This window comes from Silene latifolia, chromosome 6, assembly GCF_048544455.1.
Source record: "Silene latifolia isolate original U9 population chromosome 6, ASM4854445v1, whole genome shotgun sequence".
Lineage (NCBI taxonomy): Eukaryota > Viridiplantae > Streptophyta > Magnoliopsida > Caryophyllales > Caryophyllaceae > Silene > Silene latifolia.
The window spans coordinates 1,679,766-1,706,127 of NC_133531.1; the positions used below are offsets into that span (position 1 = coordinate 1,679,766).

Sequence of the window (26,362 nt, forward strand, 5' to 3'; positions counted from 1 at the left end):
AATCGTTTTACAGAAGTAACATTGTAAAATCAGTTGCTGATTTACTGGACTATCCGTGTTGTTACCAAATGCGTCAATTTATAAATGTCCTTTTAATAGGGGTGTTATAAAACCGTCTTACAAAAGACCTTCTCGTATGTCTTTCTTATAAGATTACAGTAGACAGGAAACGTGGCATGTTGAAAGAGGAAACCAAAAAGGGAGGCGGTAGTTGCATGCCACAAATTTGAAAAAGAAAAACATTACAAAAAGATACGTAGAGTGGACCGCTCGAGTAATCCACCGCTAGTACATCTTTCTTGAACATGGAATTAATTTACTTTTTGATTTTATATTCTAAAAATAAAAAATCATATAATCAAGAAAAAAAAAATTAAGTTTGAGAATTCTACTGTACTTTTCTTCACTTTCTTATGTCAGGTAGTTTAACTGTTTTTAACTGTTTATTCATTTATGTGTTTATTTTTTTAACTGTTGCTTAAATGTAATACAGTAGTTAATTAACTGCGGCAGTGTGTAAATCAGTTGATTTGTGTTATTTGATTTATATTTATGTAGATAATTTCGGCCTAAATGGACCGTTTTGCTTATATTTATAAATTGTAAGTTGTTTTGATTGTATAATTGTGATGTTTTTAGACCGATGAGGTCTGTCGCGGTTAATGGATCCTATAACCAGTTACCAGATTGTTTCTTTTGAGCTTCTGTGAGCTCACTAACTTTGTAAAATGTTACAGAAATATAACCCGGTTGTAAAAATACAACCGGTTGTAGGATTTTATTGATGTTATTACTTACAGGCTAGCATTGGGGTAATGTTGTTGTCGCTGTATTGATGTTATTACTTACAGGCTTTGAAGGATCATTCAGTATCCCTGAAAACAGTGAGCGAAAATCAGATGTTGAAGCATCGGAAAATGAAAAGAAGAGGAATGGTAGTCTAAAGAATAGAGCCATTAGTGCCTCTAGTAAACTAAGGCGTTCACTCAGCATAAGGAAAGGGAAAAGGAAAGTTGAGGGAAGAGGCGCTTGTGTTTCCATCAAGGATGTGCGCGATAATAAGGAAGTGCAGGCTGTACAAGCTTTTCGAGAGACTTTACTTTCGAATGAATTGCTGCCTGCAAGACATGATGATTATTATATGCTGCTGAGGTACTCCCTCTGTCCCGGTCATTTGTTGTCCTTTTCCATTTTGGGTGATCAGTCAATTGTTGTCCTTTCTATTTTAGGATTGCATTTAATGAGCAATTTAATCATTGACACTCAATTTTGTCCACTTGTCATCTTATAACTGGCCCCCCTCCCTTTCCTTGGTCTTTGTGCCAAAACCAAAGGACAACAAATGACTGGGATGGAGTGAGTAATTTTTTTTGTTGATTCTAACACCAGCAGTCTATATGGGACCGCTTTACCATGGGCTTCTTGCTTTGTTGGTCTTAGAAGTGTGCTGATTCGGAGATGTATCGGTTGTTATTACTGAAAAATGTTGCATATTACAGGTGACTGTCATATCGTGCAGTCGGGGATTACTTATTCACTAACTCTTAACCTCTATCTCTTTTGATATCTCAGAAGTATTTTATTTTATATCAACAGTCATCCTTTTTTAGGTTTTTGAAGGCAAGAAAGTTCGACATTGAGAAAGCAAAGCAAATGTGGGCTAATATGCTTCAATGGAGAAAAGAATTTGGTGCCGATACTCTCCTCAAGGTGATTGACTAGACTAATAGACATTTGTAGTCAGTTACCGTTACAACCATGGCATGAACTATTGGTCATTTGTATTTGTTGGTCTACTGATCTCTGCTTCGGTGTTTAGTTAATCGATCCTTGAACCTGTTGCGTGAACTGAATCGAAAACCTAATAGGGGTGTTAAGTCTACTTGGTACTTAAGACATACATCTATCAAATTTCTGTCGTCAGGATTTTGAATACCATGAGTTGGACGAAGTCTTGAAGTTCTGTCCCCAAGGTTTTCATGGTGTGGACAAGGATGGGAGGCCTGTCTACATATATCAGTTGGGCAAAGTTGATGCTGAAAAGCTTATGCAAGTAACGTCAATGGAACGTTACCTGAAGTATCATGCACAGGACTTTGAAAAATGCTTTGCAATAAAATTTCCTGCTTGCTCCATCGCTGCCAAAAGGCATATAGATTCAACTACATCCATTCTGGATGTGCAAGGCATGGTATGCTGAATTGCTGACGTCTCCTTTCGTGTATGTATTGGACATTCTATAGACTTGTTTATAATTATTCTTAATGTTTTCGTCATTAGGGCTTGAAAAACATAGCTAAACCTGCTCGTGACCTCATTATACAACTGCAGAAGATTGATAACGACAACTACCCAGAGGTAAATGTGTACTCTAACATTGCCAATACGTATTAGTGAAATCTGATGGATAAAAGCAAAATGGCTCACTAAAGTGTCTGCCCTTCGTATATTATTGTGAAGTAGTCAGTCCCAAGATCGGTTTTATACTCTAACACACCTCCTCACACGAATGCCCTTTGGGCTTGAAGTGTGGATGCAACTGCAGGCATGCCCAAACCTGGTGCTAATATTTTACTTTAGAATTGAGGGGGCCCAGGGGGGTGAGATTCGAACCCGTGACCTTGCGGGTGCTAATATTTTACTTTAGAATTGAGGGGGATGAGATTCGAACCCGTGACCTTGCGGTCACACTGGCTCTGATACCATGTCAATAAACAATCTCAACCAAAAGCTTAAGCCGATGGTTGGAATCCCAAGATCGGCTTTATACTCTAACAGTTGTATATTGGACGCAGTTTTTCATCGTGTCCTCCAAATGTCATAAAAATAAGATTACTTCTTTTGATGACGATATATTTACAGACGCTGCACCGCATGTACATCATTAATGCTGGCAGTGGTTTTAAACTAGTCTGGAGCACAATCAAGACTCTTCTTGATCCTCATACATCATCCAAAATTCATGTATGTTTCCGAGTGTCTTGAGATAGCTAAACGTCGTAAATGATGATCACTTGTTTAATATATTTCTTTCTTTTCAGGTTCTTGGCCAGAAGTATCAGAACAAATTGCTAGAGATTATTGACAAAAGGTTTAGTTCTTCTCGTTTTCCTCAATTTGAAAATTGTATTTAGTCGGCTTTATCATGTGTTCCGGTGTTTCTGTTTCATACAGTCAGTTGCCTGAATTCATGGGTGGGACGTGCAATTGTGCAGACCAAGGTGGCTGTATGAGGTCTGATAAGGGGCCCTGGAAAGATCCTGATATTTTAAAGGTTGTCACAATTGAGCAGTCGTGTTCCGGTATTACTGGTGCTTAAGTACGACTCTTGATACATTGTTTCATCTTTACTAGTTAGACTTACCTATATCTGAATTACCGTTTCCAGACCATCCAAACTGGTGAAGCCGAGGTGGCTATTTCAAACAGTGAAGGAAAGTTGATTGCTTGTGACAACTTGGTAAACTTTTTTTTTATCTGATATAAAATTCGTACTGAAGCCAAACTGAAGGGATTATTTACTGTTTCCACATGCGTCACTATCAGATGAAAGATAGTGACGTATCCACTGCAGAATCTGGATCCGAGGTTGAAGAATTTTCTTTATCTAGATCACCTGGTTCTGCACCATCAAAATTGATGCCAGTTGATGAAGAAGTAAGTGCTGAACGAAGTCGATGTTTATTAGATTATTCAGCATTGTCGTTCATATAAATGTTGGTGACATGTGAAGCGTTCGTAAGCTCAGATTCTTTACCTTGGATTTCTTATTTTGTTGCATATGTAGATAATTAGATGATTCAACGAAAAAACCTTCTTAAGTAATGCCTTGTTACAGGGTAGGGCTGCGGAAACTGTTAGTTCTACTTGTCCCTTGCATCATAATGATGAGTATGTACCGGTTGCAAAGATTCAGGATGATACATGTGTTGGAGACCTCTCTACTTCTCAGATAAATTCATCAAGAGGTTAGCATTACCGACTTATTCATAATGCTAGAATTCTGCTGTATAAAATCAATGGTATAATCGAGTTCTGGAACATGCAGCATTATGTATAATTTATTGACCTTAAGTTTTACTTCGGTTTTCAAAATCGTTTTAATCTTTACTCTCGATTTAAATTCTAAGTTTTTATAAAAGAAATCCGGATTTCGATTTTAAAACCTAAAAGTTTACCTGGCTTTTGTATATTTCACTCCCCTTTTGTTTTTCAATTTTTCTTTTCTATTTTTTTCGCATTTTGAGGTATGTGTTCACCCATGGACGGTTCTAAAGGATGATTCATGTCAGCCGACCCCAAATCATTTTGGGATTAAGGCTCTGACGTTGTTGTTGTTGTTGTTACTTGTTAGTCGGTTTGGAATACAAAGTCGATGTATCATTATCTGATGCAACATATTTCTAATTCAGTACTCCTATTTCAGCATTTCTACTGTAACTTGTTGCAGAAAAGCTCTCTGAGCCATCCATCGAAGATACTGCAAAGTGGCAGCAGCGTCTTCGATTTTTGACAGTGATCATGGCTTTCTTTACAACTCTGATCGGCCTCTTACAATCTGCAACTCAAAAATTGTTTAGAGGCGCTACCAGTCTGATTTCATATTTTCGTCACAGCATCCCAGATGTGATTATTCAGCCAACTTCCAAAGAAGATTTTAGATCTCCGGCAGGTTTGCAGCTCGCTGATACAAATCTGTTTTCACATACACTAAGAAGGCTTACCGAGTTGGAAGAGAGAGTGTCTACTTTACAAACTAAATTTATGAAAATGCCTTCCGAGAAAGAAGAGCTGTTAAATACTGCAATATATCGAGTGAATGCATTAGAAGCGGAGTTAATTTCCACGAAAAAGGTGAAGTTTCTTTTTTACTGTGTTTAGAGCTGGTTAAAAAGCGTTCTTCATTTTACAATTACACGGTGATGTTATTAACAGGCGCTGCATGAAGCTTTGATGAGGCAGGAAGACGTTCTGGTGTACGTAGATGCACAAGCAGCAGCTACGTACAGGGTGAGTCCTAAAAAAATTCCGATGGCATAATTCCTTGACCTGGATTTCGAATATTCATAAATGTTTAATCTTTCCGTCACAGGAGAGAGCTTTTTGTTGCTGAAAGATCAACCACTGGTCTTAATGGACACATTTGCTAAAGTTTGAGGATTAGAATCCGTCGAATCCAAAGGGAATATACAAAATATTGTTGCCACATTTTCTTTGGCTTGTGTCTGGTGTTTGTATCATGTTTTGTTTTTTGGCTCGACATTTTAAAGTTCTCGTGCTACGTCTCTTATTGTTTGTGTCGTGGCATCCGTTATTTTTTCTGTTGGTAATCGGAGCAACAACGGCAAATTTTACAACGATGGGTCTTGGACTTGATTAAGGTAAACTAAACATCAATACATCATGAATTCTACTTGGTCTTTACTTGGAGATACAAGTATAGACCCTGTGCAATTTATGAGAAATAGGAACATACATCAGATGTATTACCTCATACTTCATTAGTATTTGAGCATATGTGTATTTTTTCTGAATTTCTTAAAGTTTATAAGTTACATTTTAATTTTTTGCCGTCAAAACTCAAATGGAATTGATTTTATATGTAATGTTTTTGAGTTATATTTTAATTTTTTGAGGTTAATGTCTAATTGAATAAACTCAGAAACTTTATAATAAAACTCAGAAACTTTAAAATAAAACTCGAAAACTTTATTGTAATGCTCAAAAAATAAGCAATTGGTGGTAATACATCGTATGTTACTGTCAATTTATGCACGGTATATATAGAGTTTAACTTTTTTTTTGTGTATTTATTTATGGATTAGTTGTATTTTGATTCGAGGAATAACAAATAAAACCGTAAGAAATCATGAAATGAATTTTTCGTTTTTGTTTTAGCGAGAAGTTAGTGGTGTTATTTTATAATTGAAGTGTATAATACACGATTTTCGGGATTTCAGGGTCATGTTTCTTTCTCTCCCGGTTTTTCTAGCACGTGTCCGAGTTTGTTTCAGGAGTTGCCTTATTCGATTTCAGCACCAAAAAAACAAGTATTAATCCATTTTTAAACAAGTATCCAACTTTCACTCGAGTTTAGTTTATTGTAAATAGGCACCCACAAATGTTCTCTGTTACTCGTCAAAATTTGTGTGGACGTTTTATCTGACTCGAGTACTAACCGTCCATGTGATTTGCGGCCATTTTTATTCCGGGTTCCTCGAATCCCGAAAATCGTGTATTATACACTTCAATTTCAGCCATTCAAGAGGTCGTGTCGGGTCATATTTCTTTCTCTACCGATTTTTCTTCATGTCTCCCAGGCTTCATGAGTTGCCTTATTCTATTTCAGCATCAAATAACAAGTATTAATCCATTTTTAACAAGTATCCAACTTTCGCCCGAGATTAGTTTATTGCATATTGGCAGCCTCAAATGTCCTCTGTTACTCCTCGGAATTTCATTGGACGCTTTATCTGACCCGAGGAACTGTCCGTGTTATTTACGCTTCAATTTTTGCCGTTCGAGAGGTCGTGTCGGGTCATGTTTCTTTCTCTACCGATTTTTCTTCCATGTGTCCTAGGTCGCTTCATTCCAATCGATTTCTATTCAATTTTAGCCTCCGTAACCATCCCTACCTATATGAAAAGAGATTTCATTATCTTGTAATCAATGCTTAAGTGTCAAATATTATTGAAATGATTGTTCTATAATGAGACGACGCTTAATGTCAATTGTCAATGGTCTTACTATTTGTCGGCAAGAGGAATAATATGGCAATATATGCACATCCATAGCAATTACTACGAAATATAATTGTGATTTGTCATTTGTGTGTGAATAGTTTGACATTGATCAATTAAATCTTATCGACACGGTATATATCATACACGGTCCATAGGCCGAGTACAACAAGCTTGCTTTTTGTTTGATTAAAATGGTACTACGGAGTACAATCTAAGGGTGTCTCTATTTTTGCCCTACACAAATTATTGTGTCCAAGTAAATTAGTCAATGTAGTTATACCACTATACAAAATATCCCAACTACACGCTTTGTTCTTTATTCAATCTTCTTCCATGTCGGGTCCATTTTTCGGTTTCTAACGAATGTAGATTGGTATTATTTCGGATTTTTAGGTAGTTTCGTGCTAGATTCGTTGTAAAGTCGAAGAATTAACGAGTTTGTGACCACATGTCATACTCAAACCGAGTATCACCCATTAACATGACATGACATGCATTCCAAATTCCAATTTATTGTGACGGCTTTGTATGAACCGCATTTTGCGTTGATCTAATGTTACAATCCAAGGGGATATTAGTTTGCTCTACACAAAATAATTGTGTCCAAGTATATATTAGTCTACGTAGTTTAATGTCACTGTACAAATTACAAAATATCCAACAACACGCTTGTTCTTAATTCAACCTTCTTCTATGTCGGGTCCATTATTCGGTTTCTATTTAATGTAGGTCGATATTACATTTGGGTAATTTCATGCTAGTTTCCTTTTAAAGTCGAAGACTTTTATGAATTTTTGTCATCGTGTCATACACTCATACTCAAACCCAATATCACCCATTAACATGTATGATATGCATTCCAATAATTGTGACCGAGTGCAAAGACAGGTCCAGATTTTTTTTTTTTTTTTTTTTTTTGGGTGTACCAGCCTAGCAGGATTACCGTGTTAACAAAAATAGCGGCTAAGTAATTGGACTTTATTAACAATGTCTAGATTTAAACTCAAGCTCATGCCCAGCCGAAACTTAAATTCACTCTTAGATTTTGAAACTCGAATCACATTCTTTTTACATTTCTTTCTTAAAAGTAATTTATAGTTTCTTCTTTCTTAAAATTAATTTATAATTTAAGAACAAATAAATATGCATATTAACAAAAAAAAAAAACAATAATTAAAAAAGAGCCAAGGCGAGCATTTCCATGTCAAGGATTAGTGATAGTATTTGAGACGAGAATGTGCATTGTTACTGAAACAATTTATGTCTCACCATGAATTCACATATCAATTTCTTATAATCACGTGATAAGAAGAATGGGAAGTTGAGAAAATATTCTAGAAATTGTTAATATTAGTCAAAATATTATTTAAAATATTTCGTAAATTGCTCAAATTAGCCGAAATATTATTCCAAGACGACTTATTAACAAGCCTCGATATTATATACCACATTTAATTAATGTATTTAGATAATATAAGTAATGATTTAAATGTATATTTAATTAGTTTATTTTATAAGTGAGTAATGAAATGATTCATAGTATCATATTTTTTTTTGGCAGTCGTAAAAAAGTTCTTATATAGATAACATTTGACTCATTTGATCAATCGTAGTATCGTAGTCATACAGTAAAAATGTAAAATATTGTGGAACGAAGATCGATCACTAACTTTTACCAGGTATATAATAAGGAAAAACGGTATAAACAGTTTGCAGAATAGTAGCTCCGAACAAGACAATAGCAGCAATGATGGAGATAATAACCCAAGGATTCGTCATATACTCGTTTCGCCAACTTGCCCTCCATCTATGTCTCCTATGAGTGCAGTACCTGTTTAATTCTTCATATAAGTTTTTCAGCTTTCCGTCTTTCCAATCAACAAAGGCCTTCTTAACAAAACGGTTAAATAGGTCTGCCACCTCAACATCGCTCCCAAGTTGGTGAATTATGATTCCGGTTTGATGGAGGTGGCCCACATCAGCAGCCGAGTTGACCAGATTGTCCATGAAGGCCGCATAGTCTGTAATCTGCATGTCAGTAAAGTCTCTGAGGTGGCATTGTTCGTATGCAATCAAGTTCAGAAATACAGTCTTCGTTGCATCGTCAATCTTGATTGGGGGAATCTCTAGCAGTCCTTTTTGTTTATCAAATTTTAAATCCCAAAATGATTGACAATTGCGCGATTTGAACTTCACGCCAGCCACTCTCAGGTCTTCCACACAGTACACCATCAACGCTGAATTATTGTTCTCGATTTCTTCATAATATGGTCGAGGACACCATCCACACATCATTATTACCCTTTTAACTACATTTTCTAAATATGACATTTTTCTGCTGTTTTTTCTAGTTTCCGAGTCTTGTGCTTCATACTCATCCTCCGAACTTGAGCTTGAAACATGATTTTCAGAACTCGCCACCTCACCATCCGGCCTCAAATTGGGAACATGATTATCAAAACTCTCCAACTCTATAGCTTGATCAAGTTGTTGTTCTTGAAGCTCATCCAACCTCGAGTTTATTAATCCATTAATTTCAGAATTATCCGACTCAGCGTCAGATTGTAAGTGTACATGAGTAGATGTTGGTTGGTACAGAAGGCCGGACCGAAAAATATCCAGGCAATGAAGCAACTCGTTTCCAGAATCAGAAGCAACAGCTTTCCTCATATCCTTAAGTTTGTTTTTACTAGGGATCTCAGTAGTGACCCATATAGACGAGAGCGCACGCAAAACTAGCCTCGCGATACGTCTTTCACTAATATCCTTCTTTTCTTGAATCTCTAGAAGCCTTTTAAGGACAATAATAGGAAGTTGATTCTCAAGCTTAATCATGTCCCTTGCAATAACATGTGTTATAGTACTTTTAGAAAAGACGGGATCATCGAAAGTGTATTTAAGATGCATTAATCCAAACTTATGGACTCTAAGGAACTCCAACATGAAGCAACCATCAAGAACTAACATCTCCACAAACGCGTTGCTGTCCATTTGAACCGGTTCTTGATAACAGCCGCGTACTTCAGGTTCGAGTTTCTTCATTTCTTCAAGGTATTCGTCAACTTGTTGTTTCTGGCGTTCCAACATTTTTTTAAGACAACGCCACTTGTGGTTCTCCATCTCTGCAAGGTTTAATCCGGCACGATAGTAAGGCCCAAAAGAGATAATCTCGGGTACGTATGGTGTTTCATCATTACCATCACATACATGTTGTTTCAACCATACGGGAACCCTGTATATGCACGTCTTTATGTTACTGCTAGGCGTTACTTCTTCGTGTAGTTTGGTTTTAATGGAGATCACCCAATCCTTATTGCTAATTACTGCCATTGTTTCATTGCTTTCTAAAGTTTTTTTTCGTAGCCATTAAATCCAGAACAAAACAGGATATATGGAGTTATTCCTGAGATGAATATCCTACGCAAGTAGCAAAGTAGACATTTTCTTATAGTCTCCCCATTCACATTTGCTCTTCCTATTTAACTTTATGCGGTCCCCAATATACAGCTTCTTCAGGAGATGGATAGTTCCCCTCTCATAATATGGAAGCGACACTATTTATGCCATTTCCCTCCACTTGCCCTTCCACTTGCCTTATTGTAAGAGGGATGTTATTTGTATTCAGTTTGTGACGGATAGTGTCCGTCAGAAGCAAGACGCTTCGATTTGGATATTCTCACTTGTACTTTTCAACTTTTTCATTTTCTCACTTATACCCTTATTTTTTTGAGAAAAAACATTGACGAGCAATAAGGCCCTGGTCTTTTGAACTAAAACTGTCTGAATTGAACTTAACTAAACTTAATGGAGCTGAAGTGATCTGAAGTTAATGGACTTGTACTGAACTTAAGCTCTGTTTTGGTAAAACTAGCTGAAAGGGTGACTAAAACCTGAAAAGCTACGTGAAAACTGAAAAATTAATTGAAACCTAAAAAGGTATCTAATAAGTTAACTGAAAATCAAGAGTTGATAAGATAGCTGATTATGTAAAATTATGTTTGACAAATTAACTGTAAGGGTAACTTATTTTGGTGAAATGACATAGAGAGATATGATAATTATTTAATATTATAAATTGAAGGGGTAATAATGTAATTTCAAGCAGGATCTGTAAGTTTTATAGTCAAAAAATTAACATGTTCTAGTCTCATAATGAACATGTATCAACTGAATGCGGAAGCGATAAAAGAGATCGATTACTTACCTCCAGCCATTGCTTGAAATAATTGATCCGTCTGAATGAATAACCCAATTCCTTATGCCCCAAATCTGACTTGGGTTCCAAACCCTCAGCCTCACAATTTAGATGGTGTATAATCTTAATGAGGTAGGCTCGGTGAACCTTAATCAGAATAAATATGTTCCCCTTATATAGACTCTTGTCATCAAAGAGTCAACTGAACAGTTTCCTAAATTGTGAATGGTAACTTATGGGAGACAATAGTGGAAACAGAATCCTAGGTAAATTCTACCATACAATGGACCAACTTAATTTCCATAAAATAACTTAATTAAATATTAATATAATACTTATTTGATTTATGGAAATATCTTACATTCTCCCACTTGGTCCATTTAACAAGAGACACAATATATGGATCATGGCGACGAATTCCCTTAGAGCAAAAATTAATCTTCCATGTATCACAATATATCAAGTCACTCACACCACACACATTTAACTTAATGAGTAAACCCCACGTTTACTCGAGGTTCAAACAAAATGATATTTCTCAACATAACTTTAATAAATATGCGCATATAAATCCAAAAGAGAAAATATCCAACTTAATAAAAGTTTCTTACAAAAACTTAATGAATGTACTACATAATGGAACCAAGTCCCATTCTCACTACATGATCCTTGAAAGTCTTAATTGGCATGCCTTTAGTCAAGGGATCTGCAATCATCAACTCTGTGCTAATGTGTTTAATGATCACTTTCTTTTCCTGAACACGCTCTTCGACTTCCACTTTTATTATTCTTAGCCATAAACACAGCAGCTGAATTATCACAATACATTCTTAGCGGCCTACAAATAGAGTCAATAACTCTAAGCCCAGATATGAAACTTTTCAACCAAACACCATGTGAGGTAGCCTCAAAACAAGATACGAACTCAGCCTCCATAGTAGAAGTAGCCGTCAAGGTTTGCTTCACACTCCTCCATGACACAGCTCCATCAGCTAGCATAAACACATATCCTAACGTGGATTTACGTGAATCTATGCAACCAGCGTAGTTGGAGTCGGAGTAACCTACTACTTCAAGATTCTCAGTCCGTCTAAACATAAGCATGTAATCCTTAGTACCTTGAAGGTATTTCAACACTTTCTTTGCAGCCTTCCAGTGATCAGGTCCTGGGTTACTCTGATATCTTCCTAACACTCCAACCGCATATGCAATGTCGGGTCTAGTACAGACCTGAGCATACATAATGCTAACAACAGCTGAAGCATATGGAATATTCTTCATTTGTTCTTTTTCAATGTCATTCCTAGGGCACTGGTCCAAGCAGAACTGGTCACCTTTCACAATTGGTACTAAACTTGGTGAATAATCTTTCATCCTGAATCTTTCAAGTACTTTATTGATATAGGCCTCTTGAGACAACCCCAAAATGCCTCGAGATCTATCTCTATGGATCTTAATGCCAATGACATAAAATGCCTCACCCATATCTTTCATATCAAAATTACTTGAAAGGAATTGTTTCACCTCATGTAGCAACCCTTTATCATTGGTTGCTAGCAAAATATCATCCACACACAACACTAGAAAACAAACTTTACTCCCACTGACCTTAAGATATATACATTAATCCATTATATTTTCTTCGAAACCGAATGAAGAAATAACTTCATGGAATTTCTTATACCATTGTCGGGAAGCTTGTTTTAAACCGTATATGGATTTATTTAGCTTACAAACCAAATGCTCACCATATTTAGAGAAGAATCCTTCAGGTTGTTTCATATAAATCTCTTCCTCTAAATCACCATTGAGAAATGCTGTTTTCACATCCATTTGATGTAACTCGTAATCAAAATGAGCTACTAATGTCATGACAATTCGAAAAGAATCTTTCTTTGATACAGGAGAAAAGGTCTCCGTGTAGTCAATTCCCTCCCTTTGAGTGAATCCTTTAGCAACGAGTCTTGCCTTATTATGTCTCTCGATGTTGCCAAGTGAATCTCTTTTAGTCTTATAGACCCACTTGCACCCAATAGGTTTTACACCATCAGATAATACAACGGGATCCCAAACTCCATTAGATGCCATAGAATTCATCTCGTCATTCATAGCATTCATCCATAAGTTTGAATCTGTAGAACTTACGGCTTGTGAAAACGACATAGGATCATTATCAGCTCCAACATTATAATCCAATTCTTGTAGATATACTTCATAATCATCAGGAATAGCCGATCTCCTTTCACGAATAGATCTTCTTAATGGAACTTGTTCATCCTCATGGTGAACCTCTTCCTCATTATGATCTACCATATTTTGATCGACATTTTATGGAATTTCTATCACTGGTTGTGTAACACTCGATTGAACTTGAGGAGTGTGAATGACAACCAATCTGTCACTTGAATCAGAGGGTGGAACTTCATGATGATCCCTCTCCAGGACAATGTCCTGAATTAGGTCACTCCCACTTATCAAGTCATTCTCAAGAAATTTAGCATTTCTTGATTCCACAATCCTTGTACTATGAGATGGACAATAGAATCTATAACCCTTAGACTTTTCGGCATATCCAATGAAATACTCACTAATAGTCCTTGGATCAAGTTTCTTTTCTTATGGATTATACACTCTCACCTCCGACGGGCATCCCCAAATGCGTATATGTCTTAAACTCGGTTTCCATCCTTTAAATAGCTCAAAAGGTGTCATAGACACAGCCTTGGAAGGAACCCGATTTAATATATACGCTGCCATCTTAAGAGCATCAACCCACAAAAATGAAGGAAGTTTAACATTACTTCTCATACAACGCACCATCTCAATTAATGTCCTATTTCTTCTTTCTGCTACACCATTCGATCGATCGGAGAACCAGGCATAGTGTATTGGGCAACAATCCCATGCTCTTGAAGAAATTTAGCAAATGGACCAGGTGCTTGTCCGTTCTCAGTGTATCTACCATAGTATTCCCCACCTCTATCAGATCTCACAATCTTAATGCGCTTACCGCATAGGTTCTCTACTTTAGCCTTAAACAATTTAAAGGCATCAAAAGTTTCATCCTTAGAATGAAGTAAGTAAAGATACATATAACGTGAGTAATCATCAATAAAGGTGATAAAATATTTTGGATCATTAGCGTTCATGTCCGGACAACAAATATCCGTATGTATGATTTCTAATAGGCTAGAACTTCTCTTTGCACCTTTCTTAGACATGTTAGTTTGCTTACCCTTAATGCAACTAACACAAGTATCAAAATCAGTAAAGTCTAAAGTATCAAGTACTCCATCCTTTACTAATCTTTTTACCCTCTTAATGGAGATATGTCCCAATCTCCGGTGCCATAAAATAGAGGAATTCTCATTCATAATACAACGTTTTAAACCAGCATTGACATGCATAGAATTATGAGTAATATTATTTTGCAGTTCAAGACGATATAAATTATCGACAAAATACCATAACCAATAATTTCATAATTTCGAGAATCTTTTGAATCCAGTCGAAAAATTAAAGGTAAAACCCAAAGGTACAAGTCTTGATACTGAAATCAAATTTCTAGAGAAATTTGGAACATAAAATGTCTTTTCCAAATGCAAAATAAAACCACTACTTAATATTAAGTTGCATGTCCCAATGGCCTCCACATGTGAACTAATCTGGTTTCCTGAATAGATTGAAAGTTCACTGCCCACTGGTTTCCTTAGGTTTGTCATACCCTACAAGGTATTCGAAACATGGATTGTAGTTCCAGAATCAATCCACCATGTAATATGATTAACATTAACCATATTAGATTCATAACAAACAAACGCATGAAAATTACCTTTCTTCTTTAGCCAAGCCTTAAACTTAATGCAGTCTATCTTCATGTGTCCCTTTTTTTTACAGAAGAAACACGTAGACTCCTTCTTAATGGCTGGCTCAGCTGAAATCTTTCCCTTTCCCTTATCTTTAAAAAAACCCTTTTTGCCGCTTTGAAGAAGAAACAACAGTAAGGTTCACCTTTTCACCTTCCTCCATTAACAGTCTGCCCTCCTCTTGAACACACATGGCCATAAGTTCATTAATTGACCATTTATCCTTATGTGTGTTGTAAGAGATCTTAAAAGGAGCATATTTTGGAGGAAGAGTGCATAAAATGAAGTGCACAAGGAAATCGTCAGACATGGTAACTTCCAAGGTCTTAAGTTGGGCTGCAATATCCCTCATGCGCATGATATAATCACGCACACATTTAGTCTCGGTGAGCCTCAAAGATGAAAACTGCATTATTAAGGTACTAGCAAGAGCTTTATCAGAAGTTGCAAAACGCTCATCGATGACCTTAATTAGATCTTTAACTTTAGTATGCTGATCGACAGAACCACGGATACTAGCACACATTCTTGTCTTTATGAACATAATAGAGAGACGATTAGATTTCTCCCACTTTTCATAAAGATCAATTGCTTCTTTAGTGCTTTCTTTAGTTACTTTAGGTGGTTCGTCTTTCCGAATAGCATAATCAATATCTAACCATCTCAACTGCAGTAGCATTCTCTCTTTCCAGACCTTATAGTTATCACCGTTCAATTCAGGAATGTCAAATTTAACATCAGTAGAACTCCCAGGTAAAATTACTGCAAATATAATGAATAACATGCTTATTACCAAAGTTGAGACTTTAAACTTAATCATGCTTTACCAATGTAAATCATGCTCAAATATGTATCTAGAGACATAAAACTTGCCTGTGGGCTAAAGTTCTACTCAATTAGATACATAAAAATAAAACTTTAGCTTAATGACAATACTATCAAATCATATACATCTCTTAACTCCTGTAGGTAGATTAAGAAAGAAGATTCAATATATCATCCTAATTAGTCATACAAATGCATACAACAAGATTCTTGTGGGTAAGTCTCATTATATTACATACGACTAATCACAAATAATGTCTAGTTTCCACATGTGATTCCAAAATAAAATTTCAATTAATTAGAGGTGTTGTGGCTACTCTCTAACTAATAAAATTTTGAATCACTCGACATTAATAATTAATCTATATACTCAACTTTATGTATATAGAAAAATTATATGACCATAAAATTAACTGGTCGAACTCAATACTTAAAGTCAAACAAGGTACTTTCAATATACGAAATACAAACTAGAGAATTAGTGATCATGGTTAAAACTAGTGCGCTTACTCTGAAACTCAATTGCTGAGCTTATGCAACTTAATATGAGTATGCCCACAAATTTACGTTGCTTCATATGCCAAAGTATTAACAGACACATGCATTGTCAAAAGAGCAAAGCATATGTCAACAAAATTAGGGAAACCATGTACCCCACGACTTAATACTCCGTAGTTAATACATGCTTTAGCAAAACACGCGACCCAACCATCAAGTCAATATTCTAAAATACGGAAAATTCTACACGGCAATGAATATTTTAATTAAGCAAGACAGAGGCGATTTAATCGCTCTGATACCAACTGTAAGTTTTATAGTCAAAAAATTAACATGTTCTAGTCTCATAATGAACATGTATCAACTGAATGCGGAACCGATAAAAGAGATCGATTACTTACCTCCAGCCATTGCTTGAAATAATTGATCCGTCTTAATGAATAACCCAATTCCTTATGCACCAAATCTGACTTGGTTTCCAAACCCTCAGCCTCACAATTTAGATGGTGTATATTCTTAATGAGGTAGGCTCGGTGAACCTTAATCAGAATAAATATGTTCCCCTTATATAGACTCTTGCCACCAAAGAGTGAACTGAACAGTTTCCTAAATTGTGAATGGTAACTTATGGGAGACAATAGTGGAAACAAAATCCTAGGTAAATTCCACCATACAATGGACCAACTTAATTTCCATAAAATAACTTAATTAAATATTAATATAATACTTATTTGATTTATGGAAATATCTTACAGGATCAGGTAACTAAAATCTCAAATGCTACCCTGTGTAGCATTTCAGGTAGCTTATTTGTGCCAAACACTTACAAAACAAATAAGCTACCTGAAATTTTTATCAAAAAAGCTAATCCGGTCAAAAAGATGCCTAAAGTGTCGTGTCAAACAGAGCCTTAACTTATCAGGATATTTTGGTACGATTTGTGCTATAAATATAGTCGCAGCAATCATACAGTTAACCAACTTACCGGCATCGCTTTGATATCAAACTCAAATTTGCTGAAATGGCTCCCTCTGTAAGCAATTTTTATACCTTCTTTTCATTTTTCATTTTTCATTTTTGATTTTTTATTATTTTTTTTCCTGAACTTTTGGCAGCAGACTAACTTCTTTATTCATTCCTTCGGGTTTCCTTGTTTTTTCCTTGCAGGCAGTTACCGTTTCATTATCAGTAAGAATTTCTATCAACGATTACTTTTGTTGTTATGTGTTTACATCCTCAACTCTTGGCTATAAAAATACGTAGTTGCTCTTTCGTAGATACAATCTATGTCCGTGGATAGGCCATGGGTGTCCCTTGTGCAGGCCGCCCATCAAGACGGTTGACTAAATTGACCCTGCAATTTTTAGGTCCAGATAGGAAAAATGAACCGGACCGAATTTTTTTGGTGGAGTCCTTGCTCCGTATTTTTTTAGGCTTCGGTTTCCGGTCCGGTTCAGTTCAAGACCGATTATTTTAAGTCCGGACCAAAGCTTAATGTTTATAATTTTTGAAATAGTTTATTAATTTACCTTTAAAAGACATTACAAACTCAAAATTAAGGCTTAATTATAAATAAAATGATAGTTTGATTATTTATTATGTTTGATTTAGCGAAACTAAATTTAATTATTTTATTATTATTAGTGACAAATCATAGTTTTTGGTCCTGTAATTAGGTCTAAGACCTGACCAGACCGTACCGAATATTTCGAGTTTGGTCCGATCCGCCCAAAACCGAAACTTTTAGGTCCGGTATTCGGTCCACTAAATTCACAATTTCGATCATTGGCTCGGTCCGGTATATATGGTCCGGTCTCGGAACAACGCTCACCCCTAATCCCGAATAAACAACTAGCATATGGATAGTAAATAGACATAGGATAAGTTGGATAAGTTTACCTAATAAAATACTTCAATTAACTTAAAAATTCTGATTCTCCATAAAATCGCAATTTTTATTACTACGTTTATCCCGGTCTTTAGTTTCCCTATTCCATTTTGTGTGTCTCAATTTGGGTTTCTATTTTAAAAACAATAAGTCTTGCTTGTGACGGACACTATCCGCCACAAGCTGAACTGCTGAAGACGGATATTGTCTCTCTCACAATAAGGCAAGTGGGAGGGAAATGGAGCACCCTATAAATAGTGTCACTTGCATATTGTGAGATGGGCACTATCCGTCTTCAGCTTGTGACGGATAGTGCCCGTCTTCAATGAGAATTTATGTTTTAAAAAAGCCTTTAATAGACAATTGGATTTCGATCATCCACGATTAATTTGGTCCATTTTACTTCCTATAAACTCTATCTTCCCATGGTGAACCAAACACAACCCCTTGAGATGTTAATTTGGTAATTCACGAGCTTGATTTGAAATCACTAGTTTTAGGCTTTTAGCTATTGCACTTAAAATATAAGTTACTCAATAAAACATATATTTCATATTATTATATCGCGAAAGTGGTAATTTGTCCCCCTTAACTTTGTTCACTGGTGAAATCAGACCCCTTAAATTTCAATTGTAGCAATCAACCCCTTAACTTTAACAAAACGTGAAATTAAACTCTATTGTTTGATTTTTCATGAAATTCCACCAAAATTCATTTTATAATTGTACTTATATTTAATTTGTCTTAAGTTTAAATACTATCATCTTAAACAAGAATTGCTCTCTATTAATTGTGCTCTCTTTTTTTTGACAACAATAATTGTGCTTTATTAAGTACGTATTAAAATGTAGTCGAGTTGAATGTTCCTTTGGTCCAGATATACGGCAACGAGCTGACCGTGACAGGCCGATGGGCCAATGCAAAACGGTACGTAAATTCTGAATTAAGGCCAATGGGCCAATGCAAAACGGTACGAGCCTAACAACAAAAGTTCCAACTAAATTCATTAATAAATTTGCAAGAAAATATTTTATTTTGATATTTTTATTGGAGATTTAAACATGTTAGTAATCATAATAAAATATTGGGTTATTAAAATATAAATGTAATTAAATATTAACATTGGACCAATCTTCTTTTGGAGTCAAATCTAAGTATAAGATAAGCCTATAAAAGAGTTTTTGTTTATATTTTACTCTATTTTACTACTCCCCCAACTGCATTGTTGTTAACCTTTTGCTATTAAAAACCGCCCAAATATAATATTTAAAATTGTAAAATTTTAGCATGTAGGTATTTGTAGACCAATTTACTTAATTTTGGGGGTATTTAGTGTGATTTTGAAAAGGCGAAGGTATATCGTAGGATCCAAAAAAACACATGGGGTATATCGTACAAAAATCCAAAAAACAAATTTGCTCATCGTAGAAAAACCCAAAAAACAAATTAAATCAAATGTAAGCTATTCACCACCGGGACATAAGAAGTATTATTTATATTTTATACAATTTTTAAATAAACCATCCAGATCAATACACAATAGTTAACGAATATAATAGTTGGAATTTAACCATCACCCTAAGGTTTTGGTTGGTTGAGATGGTTCATCTATCATGATATCAGAGCCAGTGTGACCAAAGGTCACGGGTTCAACTCCAATAACTCACGAAGCTGAATTTCAACCCATGGTATGGGGTACGGGGTGTCTGTGCACTCTTCAAGCCCAATGGACATTCGAATGAAAAAATGTCATAAAAAATAAATATAATAGTTGGACTTCAACCATCATCTCGTTATTACAAGTTTACAACTCATAAACTCAATTACATACCGAGAATAACCATGGATGTTACAATTCAAATGCAGGAATGGCAATGGCAACTTGTATATGGAATATACAAATGTGGTTAATCTTGATGTTAGAGGTAAGATTGATGTGGGTTTTCTAAAATCTAATAAGACATACATAGGCGTGTTCGAAGTGGCTGGCGAATACACCGATATCAGAATTGAGGTCTATGACCCTAAACAAAGGGAGATTAAGAGTGCGAGTCAAACATATTCCAATGATGCCAACATAACATCATTGGCTTCCGACTCATTCCAAAAACCCCGCGATAACGGAGAACTTATGTTCCGGCTTGTCCAACGCGGTAACAAAGCTATCGGAAGGATGATTATCAAGCGCCTAATTTTACAAGAAGAAATCATTAAATAGTGTTTCAAAACGTCGTTATACAATATCATCGGGTGTTATCGAATTTCATACCCTTTTCTTTTTTGGTTTATAATTGTATGACGTTATTTCTATTACCTTATGTAAGCCCTCCATCAAGTGCGCATTTTTCTTTCTTGCTATTATTATACCTCTCATTTTTATTCCACCGGCCATTTTTATTCCGGGACCTTTGAATATTATACACTTCAATTTCAGCTCGAGAGATCGTGTCGGGTCATGTTTATTTCTTTACCGATTTTTCTTCCATGTGTCCTAGGTTGCTTAATGAGTTGCCTTATTCTATTTCAGCATCAAATAACAAGTATTAAGGAGGTGTTTGGTTGGGGGGTTTGGAATGGAATGAAATGGATTCTAGTCATTCTAGTGTTTGGTTGGGGTATTTTGGAATGGAGTTAGAATCCTGATGAATTCTCATTCCACCCCAACCCCTTGGAATCTCATACCCACCTCATTCCCATGGATTCAAACTCCATTCCTTCATGTTTATTTTTCTAATGAACCAAACATGTTTTGGAATGTATGGAATTGGAACCCCATACTCCTATGGTTTCTCATTCCAATTCATTCCATTCCTAAGTAGTGAACTAAACGATCCCTAATTCATTTTTAACAAGTATCCAACTTTCGCCCGAGATTAGTTTATTGCATAGCGGCAGCCTCAAATGTCATCTGTTTCTCCTCAGAATTTCATTGGACGCTTTACCTGACCCGAGAAACTGCCCGTGTTATTTACGGACATTTTTGTTTCGACACTCTGGAATCCCGAAAACCATGTATTATACACTTCAATTTTAGCCGTTCGAGAGGTCGTGTCGGGTCATGTTTCTTTCTCTACCGATTTTTCTTCCATGTGTCCTAGGTCGCTTCATGAGTTGCCTTATTCGATTTAAGCACCAAATAACAAGTATTAATCTATTTTTAACAAGTATCCAACTTTCGCCCGAGATTAGTTTATTGCATACCGGCATCCTCAAATGTTCTTTGTTACTCCTCAAATTTTGTGGACGCTTTTATCTGACCTGATGAACCGTCGGTGTAATTTACGGACATTTTTGTTCCGAGATCCTGGAATCCCGAAAACCGTGTATATACACTTCAATTTCAGCCGTTCGGGAGGTCGTGTCGGGTCATGTTTCTTTCTCTCCCTATTTTTCTTGCAGGTGTCCATAGGGATGGCAGTGGGTCGGAGACCCGACCCAGACCCTGAGGGTCGGACCCTAATGGGTCGGGTATGGGTCTCATTTTTTCAGACAATGGGTATAGGTCGGGTATGGGTCTTAAGAAAATATTTGGTCCGGTAAAGGGTCTAAGTTATGAGACCCATACCCGACCCTTAGACCCTTTATTAAAGAAAAAAAAATCAAAATTACAACTTTTCTGAATTCATACTGGGAGACTGTAGAAACCCAACTAAAGTTTTTTTCTCTTCCCTCATCCCATAAAGTGATAAAACTCAACCAAACTCTTCTGACAATACTACCACTCCACCACTGACACAAGAAAACCACCACCATAACACTGATACGCGACTAGCAACCACCTCTCTAATAGCCGGCGACCGACAACCACCATTAACGGCAGATTAATGAAATAAACTCATAATTTTAAAGTAGTATGAATTTTTTTTAAAATATTATTGACCCCATAATTTGTTAATCTTATTCTTAAAGTGGTGAAACTCGGACCACGGGTAGACCCAAACCCTACCCTTACCCATAGGGTCCGGGTATGAGTCCTCAAATTTTAGACCCTTGCGGGTCTGGGTCGGGTACGGGTCCAAAGGGAAAATATCGGGTCGGGTCCGGGTTTAGGCGAACCCTACCCAGACCCTACCCATTGCCATCCCTAGGTGTCCAGGGTCATTTCAGGAGTTGCCTTATTCGATTTTAACGAGTATACAATTTTCGCCTAAGATTTGTTTATTGCATACCGACAGTCCGACATCCTCAAATAAGTGGTTGTCATGTTGGAGTTTTTTTTTTTTTTTTTTTTTTTTTGAATTTCGAATGGTCGGAGATTAGGTAGTTAAATTCCGGAGTTGAGAAACTAATAATCCCCCATATTATCACAAATTCTTTTTATAGACGGGAGATATACGTTTATAGTTATAGACAGACTAAATATCCATCCTCTTTAAGTATAAGACAAACAACAAATTGTACATTGGAGCTAAAAAATGTCATTATTTGAAGCATATTTGACTCGTCTTTTCCTTTAGACGGATTTATCCGTGTGAGACTAATTGCCAAATGATTGACGGGGAATTGGGGATGCAACTCTCAGTCAGGCATTCTTCAGTCCTCACTCTCTCAGAAATGGCAGGACAATTAGTCAAACCCCTCTTAGAACCCTAGAAAATCCAACAAAAACATGAAGATATGAACCCAATAATCACAAGATAAAATTGTATCAATCAACAGCTGGTATTTCTCCATCTTTCTCCTCTTAACAACTTCAAATCCATAATCTATTAATCTTATGCTGTTTTTTTTTATGCATTTCTGGGTTTTAGTTTTACTTCTAAGTGCCCAGATAATCAAAGATTGATGTTACTGAAAAAAGATCGTTTCTTTGATCGATTTGTATGAAATTCATGATGTTGTTGTACCCTTGATTCAATAATACCATCATATAATTCATGATTACATGATTTTATTAGGGTTTTTAATAATGCAAAAATTGAAAATCCCCAATTTTGTAGTTGTACCCTTGATTCAATAATGCCAACATTTAGTTCATGATTACAGGATTTTATTAGGGTTTTCTTAATAATGCAATTTGCAAAAAAATGACAATCTTGTAGCTGTATTTCATGAAGAGTAAGTCTTCTGTAAAACGGTTTTATACAAGAATTATTGTTTCATGAAGAACTGTCGTTTCTTTTGCTCTTCTAGTTTGGGTGGATTGAATAGAAAACAAGGAGTTAATGGAGTGTCTTTTGAACTTGGGAATCTTCTCCTAACTGGGCATATTACCAAAACTTTGTTGAAATCCGGAACCGAAAATCTTGATGGTAATGCTATACCTGTGTCTGAGAGCCTTGTGCTACAAGTTCTTCGGAAAAACTCGCTTGATACATCGAAAAAGCTTGGTTTTTTCACTTGGTGTTCGGGTAAGGATGGGTTTAGGCATACTGTGAAGACATATTCTCAGATTTTTCGGGTTATTTGTAGTTCTAAGAGTAGATTCTATTTGAATGATCATTTGGTGGGGAGCATGTTAAGCTCTATGGAGCATGATGGTGTCCTTGTTGATTCGGAAACGTTTAAGCTTATACTTGATGCTTTCATCCACTCGGGTCAGATTGATTATGCTCTTGAAGTTGTTGATCGGATTGAACAGTTAGGAGCTAGTTTGAGTCCATACATGTTTAATTCGGTTGTGATTGCGCTGGTTCGGAAAAATCAGCTTGATTTAGCATTGGCTATGTTTGATAAACTTCTTGAAACACCCGTTAGTTGTGGAGATTCGGTTCCTTGTGAGCCAATTACCTGCAATGAATTGCTTGTTTCTCTTAGACGGGCGGGTATGAAGGATGAGTTTAAGAAAGTATACGATAGATTAAGAGAGAAGAAGGTTGCGTTAGATACGTGGGGTTATAATATATGTATTCATACGTTTGGGTGTTGGGGTGACCTTGGAACTTCTCTTTGTCTATTTAAAGAGATGAAGGAATCAAGTGACGGTCCGGATTTGTGTACGTATAATAGTCTTATTCATGTACTCTGCATGGTTGGCAAGGTTAAAGATGCATTGATAGTTTGGGAAGAGCTTAAAGACTCGGGCCATGAGCCAGACGCCTTCACCTACGGTATTCTAGTTCAGGGTTGCTCCAAATCATATTTAATTGATGATGCAGTTAGGATCTTCAATGCAATGCAGTCTAACGGTTTCGTGGCTGATACAGTTGTGTATAACTCTCTCCTAGACGGCTTTCTCAAGGCACGGAAACTCTCAGAAGCCTGCCAACTTTTTGAGAAGATGACCCAAGACGGAATAAGAGCGACCTGTTGGACGTACAACATTTTGATCGATGGGTTGATAAAAAATGGCAGGGCAATTGCTGGTTACTCACTATTTTGCGACTTAAAAAAGAAGGGGAAGTTCGTGGATGGCATTACTTACAGCATCATTATTTTGCATCTGTGCACGGAGGGTCTAATTGAGGACGCGTTGCGCCTAGTTGAAGAGATGGAAGTCAGAGGATTTGTTGTCGATTTAGTCACCATAACCTCGCTTCTAATTGGCCTTTATAAGCAAGGTTTATGGGATTCAACGGACCGGCTTATGAGACACATACGGGATGGAAATGTATTACACAAAGTTCTGAGGTGGAAAGCTGAGATGGAAACGTCATTGAAAAGTCCACAGAAACCAAGAGAGGATTTAACCCCCATTTTCCCGGCTAAAGGCGATTTTAGTGAAATTGCAGATTTGATGTCTGGTTATAATAGACAAGAATCGGTGACGGTTTCTGCAGACGTGGACGAATGGTCATCATCCCCTCATATGGATCAGCTGGCGGAAGAATCCGAGTTGAATGCCACGTCTGACGCTCATCTCTTTAAATGGTTTTCCTCGACAAAGGGGAAAAGGGTTCAGGCGAATGGAACGAGCTCTTTTGACATTGATATGGTTAATACATACATGTCTATTTTATTGGCGAAAGGGAAATTGAGTATAGCCTGCAAATTATTCGAGATATTCACTGATATGGGTGTAGATGCTGTGAGTTACACATATAATTCCATTATGAGTTCGTTTGTTAAGAAGGGTTATTTTGATCAAACATGGGGAGTTCTTAGTGAAATGGGTTCGACCCTTTGTCCAGCCGATGTCTCTACATACAATCTAATAATTCAAAGCTTGGGAAAGACGGGAAGAGCTGATCTTGCCAGCTCTATTTTAGATAAGCTAATGAAGGAAGGTGGTTATCTTGATATTGTCATGTATAATACGCTTTTAAACGCTCTCGGGAAGGGTGGTCGAATTGATGAAGCGCTCAAACTTTTCGAGCAGATGAGAACTAGTGGGATCAATCCTGATGTAGTCACCTTCAATACGCTAATCGAAGTTCACATGAAAGCGGGTAGGCTTAAAGATGCTAACAAGTTTTTAAGGATGATGTTAGATGCTGGTTGTGCACCAAATCATGTGACTGATACAATATTGGATATTCTTGGGAAAGAGATGGAAAAGTCCCGTCAGCAGAAGGCATCAATCGAGTTCACCAAATAAACAGATTCATCTTTGTTAACATTGTTGGTTATGTGTTGGATAAGGTTCGCCATGAGCTTGCTCTTGCCCTAAAGTGTTCTCATTACTGATTAGTCGACTACACGATTTCCACCTGACTGGCTGACAGTGATGTTCTGATATAGAGATTCATGTTTGACTTGAAATCGAATTTTTTTGGGACCAGGGCATTGATGATGCTCCGACTGGTAATATCATTATACATTGCATATACCACCGTCTTATTGCAAAACAGAAGGGTCCCACTGTAAGGACGAGGAAATCATGTAGGACTGTTCCCCTAGTTGGATTTCCGGGTGACCATTCGCCAGGTCTTGGATTAGATATGCATGTTGAAGCAAGCTGAGGTTTATCTCACTGAAGCTGATGCGCAGGTAACATTATCATACAATTGGTCTACTGTGAGACTGGATGAGTTTTTGTCGTCTTCATATATGAGTTGTTAAATGTTTTCGTTGATGTAGGTAGGGATGAGAAATCAAAGGATGAAAGAAACGCTAACTAAGTCTGAAGTGCTTTTGCACCGCAACGTGAAATTGTTTGATCAATTATTTTGCACAAATCTTGACTCACTATTTTGCTTGAAGTTGGGAGTGCAAGAAGATTTTATAGGAGTTCTGGATTCGGCAACATTGCATTATGGTCTTACGGCTGCATTTGGAGGTGGTACTGATTACATTTATGTCACGGAGATTAGGCCGTTATAACAAGAATAAGTTTTTTTTTTTTTTCTTTTTTGCCCAGCATTGTTCATTTTTCTCTTTTTTACTTGGTACGAGTGGTACGACAATTCTGAAGCAGCATATTTTTGTCTTCTGCTTCACTATTTTGGACAAGTATTCACAAGATAGG

The 26,362-nt window shown here is 36.6% G+C and overlaps 4 protein-coding genes and 1 long non-coding RNA gene across 6 annotated transcripts; 3 read left to right on the plus strand and 2 right to left on the minus strand.

The window, feature by feature from the left end:
- The first annotated feature begins 280 nt into the window (after window positions 1–280).
- LOC141585917 (phosphatidylinositol/phosphatidylcholine transfer protein SFH8-like) lies at window positions 281–5,585 on the plus strand. Its single transcript, XM_074406991.1, has 14 exons — window positions 281–420; window positions 852–1,152; window positions 1,611–1,710; window positions 1,925–2,191; window positions 2,281–2,358; window positions 2,863–2,964; window positions 3,042–3,091; window positions 3,175–3,274; window positions 3,389–3,460; window positions 3,547–3,657; window positions 3,839–3,968; window positions 4,451–4,854; window positions 4,936–5,010; window positions 5,093–5,585. The coding sequence occupies exons 1-14, from the start codon at window positions 414–416 to the stop codon at window positions 5,111–5,113; spliced, it is 1,818 nt and encodes a 605-aa protein (XP_074263092.1). The 5' UTR covers window positions 281–413; the 3' UTR covers window positions 5,114–5,585.
- A 2,823-nt stretch (window positions 5,586–8,408) lies between these two features.
- Window positions 8,409–10,073, minus strand: LOC141586731 (putative UPF0481 protein At3g02645). The gene has a single exon (XM_074408040.1). The coding sequence runs from the start codon at window positions 10,071–10,073 to the stop codon at window positions 8,409–8,411; it is 1,665 nt and encodes a 554-aa protein (XP_074264141.1).
- A 4,825-nt stretch (window positions 10,074–14,898) lies between these two features.
- LOC141586756 (uncharacterized) lies at window positions 14,899–16,538 on the minus strand. The gene is made up of 2 exons (XM_074408075.1): window positions 16,529–16,538; window positions 14,899–15,566 (listed from the first exon to the last, which is right to left on the minus strand). The coding sequence occupies exons 1-2, from the start codon at window positions 16,536–16,538 to the stop codon at window positions 14,899–14,901; spliced, it is 678 nt and encodes a 225-aa protein (XP_074264176.1).
- Window positions 16,539–18,870: 2,332 nt separating this feature from the next.
- On the plus strand, window positions 18,871–20,399 carry LOC141658455 (uncharacterized). Its single transcript, XR_012549267.1, has 2 exons — window positions 18,871–18,942; window positions 19,882–20,399. It is a non-coding gene; the product is annotated as an uncharacterized LOC141658455 (long non-coding RNA).
- Window positions 20,400–22,486: 2,087 nt separating this feature from the next.
- Window positions 22,487–26,212, plus strand: LOC141585918 (pentatricopeptide repeat-containing protein At4g01570). 2 transcript variants are annotated; one of them, XM_074406992.1, is made up of 2 exons: window positions 22,487–25,884; window positions 25,975–26,212. In XM_074406992.1, the coding sequence occupies exon 1, from the start codon at window positions 23,117–23,119 to the stop codon at window positions 25,490–25,492; it is 2,376 nt and encodes a 791-aa protein (XP_074263093.1). In that variant the 5' UTR covers window positions 22,487–23,116; the 3' UTR covers window positions 25,493–25,884; window positions 25,975–26,212. The 2 variants fall into 2 exon arrangements, with proteins under 2 accessions (XP_074263093.1, XP_074263094.1); XM_074406993.1 differs by having other exon boundaries at window positions 25,979–26,212.
- Window positions 26,213–26,362: the final 150 nt, after the last annotated feature.